Source organism: Tyto alba, unplaced genomic scaffold (genome assembly GCF_018691265.1).
Source record: "Tyto alba isolate M040663 unplaced genomic scaffold, T.alba_DEE_v4.0 Super-Scaffold_42, whole genome shotgun sequence".
Taxonomy (NCBI): domain Eukaryota; kingdom Metazoa; phylum Chordata; class Aves; order Strigiformes; family Tytonidae; genus Tyto; species Tyto alba.
Genome location: NW_024881318.1, coordinates 15,606,327 through 15,618,683, shown reverse-complemented (window position 1 = coordinate 15,618,683; position 12,357 = coordinate 15,606,327). Strand labels below are relative to the sequence as shown.

General features: G+C 39.7%; 1 protein-coding gene across 3 annotated transcripts in view; it reads left to right on the top strand.

The window, feature by feature from the left end:
• Positions 1–4,246: 4,246 nt before the first annotated feature.
• The window catches only part of ZFR (zinc finger RNA binding protein), a 42,162-nt gene continuing 34,051 nt past the window's right edge, over positions 4,247–12,357 (top strand). For all 3 annotated transcript variants that reach the window (XM_032992256.2, XM_032992254.2, XM_032992257.2), the window contains exons 1-2: positions 4,247–4,360; positions 4,664–4,748. In XM_032992256.2, the coding sequence (XP_032848147.1) occupies positions 4,324–4,360; positions 4,664–4,748 (122 nt within the window). In that variant the 5' untranslated portion in view covers positions 4,247–4,323. The remainder of the gene's footprint in view (positions 4,361–4,663; positions 4,749–12,357) is intronic.

Genomic DNA, 12,357 nt, shown 5'->3' with positions numbered 1-12,357 from the left:
AATCATAATAGGAACAGAGATGGAGAAGTTTGTTTTTCCTATTTAAAAAAAAATAATCTTATGAATGTTTCACTAAAGCTTTTCTGCCTCTCTCTCTCTGCCACATGATTTGCGCTTTATCGCTCCATTTATTTTCCCTCCAGTTAAAGATACTGAAATTGGTAAAATTCAAAATGCCCTAGAGGATCTAATCTGAATTTATTACTCTTTCATTTTGAAGCAAATCTGATACACGTGTCTGACAGAGATGCAATCTTGTTTTATAACCCACTGAGGTTTTTTAAGTATAGACTATGAATCTGATCCTGTGAGCTAGTAGTAACATAAATAGATGTTATGTAATGGTTCACAAAGTCACCAGGAAGCATCAGGTTCTTATTAGGAAACTGCTGAGGAAAGACTTGTATAATACCACTGGGGGTTTTTTCCAAGAAAATGGGAAAGCTTCTTGATATTTTACTTTTTTTTTGGTCACACTTAGTAAGTGTGACTTCTCAGAAAGTATGTTGTAATCTTTTTAAAGTGATATATATAGACTGAACATTCAATATGCAAAATTCACCCAGAAAAGTAATCTGAAACTTCTGCTGAAATTGCAGCTGAATCAGGCTGACAAATGAGAGCTCTGCTCAGACATAGGCAGGGCTGAAATAACAAGGTACAAGGTGGAATATTTGAATTAGAACTACTAGAAATCACTCAGACAAAAGAAGTTATGAAACCTAAGACATAAATCTGTATTGTGAATAACAAAGTGGGGTTTTTTCCTCAGCTTGTGGAGCCAAAGGCTGAAAAGAGGCTAAATATTGCAAGTTTACCTCATCAATGAAGAAGGAATAGGCAACTGCAGGCCTACCCACTTGCAAATATAGCTTTAATGATACACAGTTCAAAGGTGTGTGAATGTCTGTTTATATAGATGCTTACATTTTTAATGAAATGTGTATTGAGTACTGTATATTTATCAATATAATGGAAGGTTTATAATGGAAAAAACTCAAAAGACAGTGGAGTAAATAAAACTTCCATTTCCTTGTCTAAGCACCACAATCCAGTGGTCCAATTCTGAACATTTTTTAATAAAAATAAGGAGGGGAGAGTCTACATTTCCCCCTTTTGAAACTATAAAAGAGGAACTTCACTGTAGTTTCTCTTATATTAGTCTCATTTTCTCGTAACTTTACTTTCCTACTGCAGAATATTTCCAAACCCACTGTATTGTTACCTGGACACATACAAAAGCAAGTAAGGCATTTATTATCATGCCCAATAACTTCTTCACCCATAGACTCAGATCAGGGAACCAGGAAGTTAACCATCTAAATAACACATAACATGTGTCATCTTTTTGTGGAGCGCTTTGGTCTGTTTCCAGATTTCTTCAAAGTCTGTAAAAATTCTACCATTCTGGTCAACACACACACCATAACTAGTATTTAAAACTGTGCACACTCTTCCTTGGGAGGCTAGCATCATATCAAAAGCTATTCTATTTTGTGAAGTGATTTTAGCTAATTCAGACACTTCCTCTTGTAGGACCTTTGTAGCATCATAAGTTGTTCCAATTTTCTTAATTATAGCAGAAATATTTACTATAGCTGTTTCTAATTCACTAACTCCTAACGAGGGGATAAACCACCTAATGGAAGAGTGAAACCCCATAGGTTGCTTGACAAGGGGTTTATTATTTCTTATGTTCCTTCAGAGGTATGTCCTCATCCATAACTGGGGTTCTAATTTCTTACTTATGACCCCTAGTACACAAGTTCCTGACCAATTTGGCGGTAAGGCCTTACAGGCTTTAGTTCCACAAATCCAGTACCTACCTATCCCATTGGGTGTGAGCCAATAATAATCATCCCAGCCTTCTGAGATAATCATCTTAGTCATTTTACAATATGGGTAATTCCCTACCAGAAAATAACTCTTCTTTGGGCCTGGTTTTAAGCACTGCTCATAACCTCTTTTAGAGCTTTCAGTTCTAACCTCCCATTCTCGGTTTTCAATACTAATAATTCTATGAGTTATGTTGTCCCAAATGTCACTCCATGACATTTGGGTCAGTACTGGAATTCCAATCAAGGAAATTCCCCTTCTTGAATGTTCCTGAAAGTGGGTGCAGACCCAACAATGTGATTTATTAAGAACATCTAGTATTTAACTTCATTCTTAGGCAACAGAGAAGTATCACCCTGCACTGGGTTTCGGTGGTAGGGTTTTTGGTAGTGGGGGAGTGGATTACAGCAGTGGCCCCTGTGAGAAGCTTCCAAAAAATATTGTGGCCACTACTGATTATAATATATTTTCTTTTTTTTTTTTTTTTTTAGTCAGAGGATTTCCTCTGAAATTTTTCCAGTTTGCAAAGCGTTCTGGCCATCCCATCTGGGTCTGCAAAATGTTATCCCATCAGAAGGGTTCTTTCACCTTGTATGCAAGCCAATACACACAGGGTCGAGGTATTTATTTTTATTTCATGTCTGTGCAGAGATGGGTGCTAGGTAGTGATACCTGTGAACTAAGATTATTAGAAAATAGATATTTGTGGAATAGAATTATTAAGATCAATTTAAGATGTTTTAACCATTTAACCGTTGTGCTGTAGAACAAATATTGATCATTTTGAGGAATAGTTAGAATGACTGTAGGATACGGAACTCATAAATAATCTTACTTGAGATGGTCTTGCCGTGTAGTAGCAGGTGCAAAGAAACATAAAGATAAGGAAACTGCAAATTAGCGACAAAACCAGACCAGGCCAGCCTTGAAGGACAAGATATACATGACCACAGGGGTGAGTTTGTGCAGAAGGGTGATCTAGTGGACAAAGTGAAGAAGAATACAAGCTTTCATCTAAAGGGTCCCGACGACCACCTGAAGACTCCAACAGACATGCTCACGAGACATTAACATATGCTAATGAGTTCCTGGAAAAGTTATGAATATGTTAAAAATATTATAAAAATTCAATTAATACGTATAAGTAAGGTAGTATAAATGCTTGCTGATTTTGTTTTCACACACACATTAGGAGGAGCTATCCTGTGTGTCTGGCACTGTAATAAAGAACGCCTGCTTTCTAAAAGTCCAAAATTGAGTCTTAGAGAGTGAATTAATTACCACTTTCCAGTAACAGTAGTAATTTTACAAAGCTAGCATGCCACACAAAGGAACTACAGCCTATTTATCTTGTTTCATAATTAGTAAAAATCTATCTAAATGTACACTCATTGGTCTGTAATTACCATTCCATCTGCTATTGGTTAGTTGTATTTAGATTAGCCTTGCTTGCTATGTAAATTAGCACACATGCTCCTTACAGGTGGAGGGGGGTAAGGCTTTTTGGTCTTGAATTGTGTCAGTGGTTGCAGTCTCTCCCCACCACCTTTACCTTTTACCCCAGTTACCGCTGATTTTCACTGACTTCATGCTTCCCAGACAATCATCCAGCCTTTGGCACCTTCTAGGGCAGGATGTTCCCTTCCTATGAGTCTTTTAGCTCTTCTTCAAGGGCACAGTCATTAGCAAGGCTTGCATTGTTCACGCAAAGTATCAGGCTCCAACAATAGGGCCAATGTTTAGTGATCCTCCTTAGAAGATCAGTGCGGTATATTTGATCCTAAATTAGTGTCACTGTACTCAGTCTACAACATTGCTCTTCATACATGTTGTGGCAGTGATGCAGCTAGGGGCTCAGGTGAAGCTGCAACAGGTTTCACATTTAGACAAATTGTAGGTCGTGCTGTGAAGCCTGCAGGCGTGCACCAACTGCAGCTGCTGATTTTCAGCTCCGTGGCCTTGCAAGAGTGCCAACTACATTCTCGCGGTGTATGCCCGGCTCCAGCGGATGAGAAGCTAACCCCATCTTTGCAACAGGAGTCCGCGGCTTGGGGTGTGGCATGGCTGTGGGCACGGAACAGGGGATAATGGCGGGAGGACGGGGACAGGCAGGCCTACGAGCAGGTCGGCCCTCAGAGGTGCTCACCACCGCGCCTGGGCCTGGGGGGGGGCGGGACTGCAGGTCCCAAAACCCTTTGCAGACCCAGCGCACACGAGGCCCGGCGCCTCAAGCGCGGCAGCGGCTCCCGCCGCGCCCAGCCCCGCTCTCCTGCGGGCGCGGTCCCCCGGCCACCGGGCCCCGCCGGACTATGACTCCCAGCAGCCCCGCGAACATCCCGCGCATGCGCACGGCGGCGGCCCGGCCGCACTTCGCCGTTGTCGCCGTGGGTGGGTGGGTGGGGGGAAGGGAGCAAGCGCCGCGCTGAGGAGGGAGGGGGGGGTGAGAGTTGAGAGTTCAGTTGCCGCTGTTCTTGCCATTAAGGACTCATGATTCCCATATGCCCGGTAGTTTCGTTCACCTATGGTAAGTAACGGCGCCCGTTATATTCATGTGTCATGGGCCGGGAGGGGGAAGGCGGTGTGGCCTACACGCGGGGCGGGGGGGGCGACCTGAGGCGCTGTGTCTGACCAGGCGCTCGCGCGCTCTTTCTGCCCCATGTCTGCCTCTTCCCTTGCTTTCCTTCCCCCGTTTCTTCTGCTCCCCGCCGCTCCTCCTGCTGGGCCTCCTGTCATGGCCCCATCCGCCGTCGTTGTCGTCGTCGTCGTTGCCGCCGCCACCGCCGTCGCCGCCGCCGCCGCCGCCGCTTCGTGGTTACCGTCTCCACAGTGCCCAGCCGGCTGGGAGAAGATGCCAAAATGGCCACCGGCAACTACTTTGGATTCACCCATAGCGGGGCTGCTGCCCAGTATAGGTAAACGCCGCGACCCCTCCCTGCCCCGCCCCGCCCCTCCCCTCCTTCCATCTGGTCCCGCACCCCCCTTTCCCCTCATCGCCTCCGGTCCCGTGTCCCTGATGGGCATCTTCATGCCCCCTCGGGGTGAGGGCTCGGGGCTACTCCCATCCCCCACCCTACGGGGGGGGCTCTTCTGCACCCAGTTCCTCTGTCTGGGATGGTTGTGCCTGGGACCCTTCTGTTTGTCTGTCCTGCCCACGGGTGTGTTTTCTTATCGTCCTAGTAAGGGCCTCCCTGTATCCCCGATGGTGTAAGGGTGGGGAGATGAAGCTGGGCACCACAGAGGGGGAGGAGAATCGGTAGCAGCATCAGGTCCCAAGGCCGTTAAATTAAAATGGCCACTTGCAGTCAGCACCACCTGTAAGTTACTGTCTGCTGCCCCTGGACCCTTCTCCTCCTTCAGATTCAGGGAAGATAGACCTTGCTTCCCAAGTCTTTGCCCCTACTTATGTCAGTGTAGAAGGACAGAATCCTTTTTAACATAGGTTATAAACCTACCTATAGGAGGTTGGATGGATCAGGGAAGAGCTGAAGCACCAGAAAATTCAGGGGACTTGATTCCATTGAAGCAATGTTATAACTAATGTGGCTAAGAAAATAGAGAAGGTACTTGCAGGGCCAGACACCTTTTAAAAAGATTTCCTACTTTGATATCTAAGACTAGGAGCAGGTCTTCTACTGGGGTTCAGGGACCTGTCACTGTATATCTTGTAGAGACACAATTCCGTAAGTCTTTATATCGTTGTGTTTGTGCATCCACATTGTGTATCAGAGTGTTAGAAAGTAATTGGTAGCATCTATTATCTCACATTTTCTGAAATCAGATTACTTAGTTTGTCAAAAAACTGGTACAATCTGGAATGTCTTCACATTTTTGGTTTGTATTGGAGTAACAACTTAGAGTCCACGTTTGAATCTACATTATTCATTTCATAAATCTGTAATAAAGGCAGTCTTTGATGCCTAAATCTTGGGTAATGGGAAAAACAGAAAAATAAAACAAATATGTATAGGGCTTATTAACAAATGAATGCATATATGCACTACTGTTAAGTAGCTAATAAAAACTGCATACTTGACATAATTTCAGGAATGTACAGTTTTTTGGAGGTCTTGGGATGACTCCAAATATATTCTTTCTATTTTTCTTGGAAATGGATGAAAGTACATTACATTTGCTTTACTCTAATGTTTAATAGTTAAAGGAGAGGATTAAATATAGCTTGTCTTCTAGTTCTTTCAAGATTAGGTACTTATGGAATGTTTATGTTTTACTTGACAGTTACAGTGAAATTTGAAGCTGAGTTGTTATGGGGTATGAAGGAGTTCCTAAATAGGATTTCTTTTTTTTTTTTTTTTTTGTAAGTAAACAAACTAAGTGAATAATAAACTGAGGTCCATATATCTGCAGTTTTGAAGTGGAGATGAATTTTAAAAATTATTATTCCTTTTATTGTGGAGCTGAGGTGGTCTCTAGACTTACAAACCTGAACAGCTTGTTTGAAATTTCCTTTTGAACTGCAATATAAAAACATACAATTGGAATAATGTTCAAGTTCAAAACTTGCTTTCATAGTTAATCCTAAATGTGTTCCTGAGAAAATGGAAAACTGATCAAAATAAGCATTTTCCTTTGCTACCACAAGTGCAAGATATGATTTAATTTGCTATCAGTAAAAGACACTCCACCCTAGAAATGGTTGATTACCACATCTCAAAGTGAAGAGACGCAGTAATCAGTATTAAAGCAGCCCTTTCATAAGAATGATTTTACTCTTTTGAGCAGAAAACACAGGAGTCACTTAAAATGTCTGAAAGTGAGCTTAACTTCATGAAACAGACTTGGCAGGTCCTTAATAGCTTGTTTATAGAGAGCTACAAAATGTATATTCCACTGCTGTATATTTAAGAAAGATGGTGGTAGCAGGATTTTTCAGTTTCCCGCGTTCTGCTAGCAAGCAGGTGCACAAGAAGCTGGGGGCAGCATGGCCAGGACAGCTGACCCAAACTAGCAGGAGGGATATTCTGTACCATAGGACGTCACGCTCATTATAGAAACTGGGGGGAGTTGATTTGGGGGGACTGATCGCCACTTGGGCATTGGTCAGCGGGTGGTGAGCAGTTGCATTGTCCATCACTTGTCTCAGGCTTTATTTCTCACTCCTTTTGTTACATTCTTTTCCATTATTATTTTATTTTAGTTATTCAACCATTCTTATCTGAACCCACAAGTTTTACCTTTCTTTGATTCTCTCTATCTCACTGGGAGGGGGGAGGAGTGAGTGAGCGAGCGGCTGTATGGTGTTTATTTGCTGGCTGGAGTTAAACCACAGCACTACTGTAACAGTGTAAGGAGTATAGTTCCCTGAATTGACTAAATAAGAAAGGGAATAGATGTCTGTCTTTATTAGTTCATAAATACTACTTTTCATAAAACACATTTGAAATATTAACTTGTTTCATATTTAATCAAAGGCAGTGAAAGAGCTAAGTGCCCTTTAAACCTGTAAATAATGGATTAGAAGCATTCTTGTTCCTTTCAGTGTAGTCACTGCATAAAACTTCATGCTGCCCAGCTCATCAAAATTCTTTGTATGCACTAGCCAGTAATAATGTCATGACTTAATGAGAGAAGCATTAGATTATGCAAATACCAATACAGGAAATTTCTCTGAATATTGCAATACCTTTACAATTTGTGCATTCTGCTAGTAGTAGTATTAGGGCCTAAGGTTATAAATCTGCATTCAGTGCAAACTTCACCTGTTACTTATTTAAGTAACTGTATTAATCCATCTATTTAGGAGCCTGAAATAAATGTGGAATTTAGTGATATGAGACCTCTTTGTGTGTGCTCTGTAGGTCACCTGAACCACTATGTGTCTATTCAATTTCAAACAAACAACCTAATATTGGAGTGTCTTTAATGTGTATAAAATACTAGCGTTCTCAATTCAGTGCTAGAAAGAGGCATAGTTATGCTTGTATTCTAACGTTGGGTGATTGAAATGTGGGGATGCTGCTGGAGAGGTAGGGGCATTGAGAAATGTTTGGACAGGAAAGTATGCAAATTTGGTAGTCTCATTTAATTAACTATGTGTTAAGGTTCTGGTTTCTGTTAAGAAGCTAAAGGCTCTTTAAGTGTCTGAGTTTCATCCTAGTGATATTCATGCAGTGTCCCTCCTCTAAGAGACAGAACACAGATGGGAGATGCTTGGGTAGTCAAAAGTGATTTGTTAACTTTGAATTGTCTTCAAGTAGTGGCTATTACTAGATGTGGCAAGCCGTTGCAGCTAAAGTCAATTTTAGCAATTCAGGTCCAGAGCAGATCACAGTGCCTGTGAGATTAGGTGAAAATGCAATCTTCTAGGCAGCCATATGGAAGTGAACTCTTGCAATTATAGCTGGTTTGGAATTCAAGTACAGTACATGATACTACAGGATATTTGAGGCTGGTGCAGAATAGCAAAGGAAGGTGAAATGCTGTGGATGGATACGTTGGCTATTGATTATTGTTTGGGGGTAAAGTAGTGAAGTTTTCTTCTACATTTGCTAGTACTTCTAATTTACTTTTGTATTCAGTGTCTACCCCAGTTACCTCCTCTTCATCTAGATACTGGTTTCAAAAGTATGCAATCTTTCAGATATATTAGTGCTGTAATTCACATGGGCTTCCTAGCCCAAGCTTAATGTATCACTAACCACAATTCAGTCTTGTACTGGTGGACAACAGGAAGATAAGGACAGTAGTAAGTAGGACTTATGGCTTCTTCTGAAGTGAAAATCTACTATGAGATTTAAACTCATATTAAGAAAAACATTTACTTACCTTACACTGTCGTGTTATATACACCCCATTCTAAAATGCAGGAGGAATGAAAGTCATAGTTTTATCATAGGATAAAGGTACCAATATCATAGTATAAAAACTCCAGAAGCTTTCTTTCTGCAAATTTTATGCCCATTCTATCTTGAGTTGCATCACATCTTAAAGTATATGCATTTTTAGCAAAAGAGAGACTTCACTGAATATGATAGAGCTGTGTGGTGCTGATTCTCTTTTGTTCAACCAGTGTTAGTCTTAAGTGCTCTCTTAAACATGCGGTTCTAGCTTACTTAACATACACAAGAAGCCTCCAGTAGGCTACTGCTGTTTATAAAAAGATTTTGATAGGCTTATTTTCAAATCAGTGAGGTCTCATTCTCAAAGGAGGTATGCCAACATTAGAAAGGCAATAAGGAGCTCTGGGTTTGTTAACATGGGCTGTATGCCAGTATTGCAGTTGACCAATGATGGGGAGACAGAGGAGATGGTGGTAATTGGAGAGGAAAGGTGTCTCACTAATCAGAGGAGCCTTTGTCATTTTTAGGGGGCAAGTCTGCCAGCTGCTTGAAATTTGCAGCAGGCTCATGTCTTTAGGAACCAAGCACTTCAGGAAGCTTTTCTGTTAATGGTATGGTTATGTCTGTTGTAGTTGTTACCTCAAAATGGATTAATGGTTGTAGGCTTAATGCTGGAATGTTAAATTACGTGTAAAATTTTGTCTGCCACTAAAATGCAACAATGGTGGGTTAAAGTGTAGTTGCGTTATTGGTACTAGAAAAGCAAAGTAGTAGTTTAAGACAGGAAACATAGAATGTTTTAAGAATTTAATACAATTTTTAATACTTGTGACGTTGCTTTCATCTTACGGAGAACTTGCCAATTTTAGCATTTTTCCTGTTTAACATCTTCATTAATGATATGAATGATGGGGCAGAGTGCACACTCAGCAAGTTGCCCAGGGAAGTTGCAGGGTCTCCATCCTTAGATATTCAAAAGCTGTCTGTCTGGACACAGTCTTGGGTGACTGGCTGTAGGTGACCATGCTTGAGTGGGATTGGACCCACAGATGATCTCCAGAGGTCCCTTCTAACCTCAGCTATTCTTTGATTCTGTGGTTTTTGAGAAGGAAAATGTTAGTAGTTAGTACTATCCCAGGCAGATATAATATCCCAAGCTCAGATCTTTTATCTTGCATGTTGTCATTGTGAACATGGCTGTTGACTACATGAATAAAAACAATGTTTTGATAATAAAAGAAAACAGTATGGGCAATGAGCTGTCCACTGTGTGCAACTGAGCAAAGGAAGGTAGATGCAGAATGTATATTGCATCACTGTTAAGACACTTGCAGTTACGTTGTGATGTACAGTGAGGAAAATACTGCAGAATTTGGTTGGTTTTAAATCAGGTTGTGAGACTAAATGTGAAGATTAACAAAGCAGTAAGGGTGTTCTGTAAACATAAAGATACTCATCTTTGAGGTGAGGTATTGATACTATATGGTTTACCTATCTAGTAGCAGTAGTATTTTTTGTTTGTAATGGAATGACACAAGGATGTTTTTAGAAACAAGGAAGAGGAAGGGAAACTCAAAATTGCTACAGAGACCTGTCTTTTTAAGTCCTTATTTAGTTAAACCATAGAATAAGTTATTAGCTGCTGAAATTTAACAGAACTCAAGAGGGCATTGCTCATTTGCATGCCTTCAGGCTTCTCTTTGGATTCTTAGTGAGTTTTGTTACAATGTTCTGTTACAAAAATGTAATAATAGGAAATCATTTTCATATAAGTTCTAAAAAGATATGTTCCGTCTTCATTGAAATTTTATGCCTCTAGTGCATCACAGGATCTAGAAAAGCAGAAGTCCGTTTTGAAGTACAACTTACTGTAATGTGGTACTTCATTTCACCATTTTATGCTGCTTATTGTCAATTGTGTTTAAGAGGAAAAAACCTAACGTGATTTGTTATTGTTATTTTGTTTTTACTTTGCTCTGCCCAGGTTCCATTAACACACATCAAACTTCATCTGACCAGTTACTCAGTATTGACTTTTCCTAGGTTAGGATCTGAAGAAGCAGCAGACTGTAGTACTTCTTTCAGTTTTTGTAGAATTAGGTTATACGTGTTTCTGTCTTCATATCCCTGAAAGAAAAACTACAAAACTGTACTTTTTGCTCTTCTGCTGCTAACAGAAGAATCTCTGAAATTTTTAAAAATCTGGCAGTTAGGTCTCGACTAATATGGTTTCATTAAAGTTAGAATGTTTAAATGTTATTAAAAGTTAGAATTCAAGAAATAAGTCTTACTTTTTTTTAGTTCAAGATATTTGTATTTTAAAAATTGTTTTAAGAGTAGCTTAAATGTTGTGCTAAACTAGCCTGTAAATCACTTATTTAAATGGAAAAAAACCTACAAGAAATAAGTCTTAGGAGTTTTAATTTCTGAGGAAGCTTGTAGTTTGGGTAGACACAAAATTGGTTTTAGTCCTGATCTTAACTCTATATCAAAATAGCACTCTTCAGAAAACTAAAACTAACAACTTTAAGATGTTCTTTGCCTCTACAAAGAATTTTCAGTGTTCAGCACTAAACAGAGCTGGAATACCAGCAGCGTTAATGTGTGTGTGTGTGTTGGTTGTTAGTACGGAGATGCACTGGAAATGAGCATTTTTGGTTTTCTTTCGCTTACATGCACATGAGTTACAATTCATTTTAGTTTTTAAATTAAATCAGTCAGTGTGATGGAAAACAAGGCTTGTAGGGAGAGTTATGTGCTTCCTCTGTCTTTTATGTGCTGTATATCTTATATGGAAATAGACTGCATTTTCCTGAAAACTTACTCCTCTGACAATAATCGCTACAGATACCTTATTAAGTTTTTTAACACATGACTTACTCCACAAATATCTTAATGTGGAAAATAAATATCTTACAATGTTACGTCATCTGAACTTATTACCTGGCAAAATAGATAGTGTTATATCAAAGTACTGTGTTTTCTTATTATTGTTAACATGCGAAAAAATAAAGCTTTCTACATTCAATTTACTTCTTTAAAAAAAAGCCTCAACACTTTTTTTACTAGAAAAGTCCAGTAGCTGGAAATGAAAGAGGACACAAGCCAAGTGTTCTATGTAAGAAAATTCAATATTTGTTTCTTAATTACGCTTAATTCTCTTTCATTCTTGAAGTAATATATTACAGGAAATCCAGACCTTCTATAAGTTTTGCTATATGAAATAATTATAACACAATTCTAATCTAAGCTTTTTTTTGTGAAGGAATGTTGCTCATTTACAAACCTATATTATATAACTAGTGAAGTTCGACAAACCTTTGTTGTTTTGGAACTAGAGAACAATGTTTTACTAAGTGGACACCAATGTTCCATTAATTGCTATTGAGCATCAATTTCTGCCTGCTAGCCAGCTTCTGACTTAATTTTAAGTGTGCTGCCAGCTTTTTTCCTACTTTGGAAGTCCTTATTTCTTTTACTATATCAAAAACACTGCTATACTTTTGTTGTTGAAGATACTTGTGCAGGTCAGAGAAGGTTTTTAATTGCTGCTTGAATATCCTGTTTTTTCACAAGGGGAATAAAAATATCAACAGAATTATGAAACTATTTATTTTAATAATTAATACAGAGTAGCAATGTCTAACACTTGTTTTGAGAGCTTGTTCTGAGGGTGTGGACTTCTTGTTGCTGGGGTTTTAATACAACATGGGTGAATGTAAGT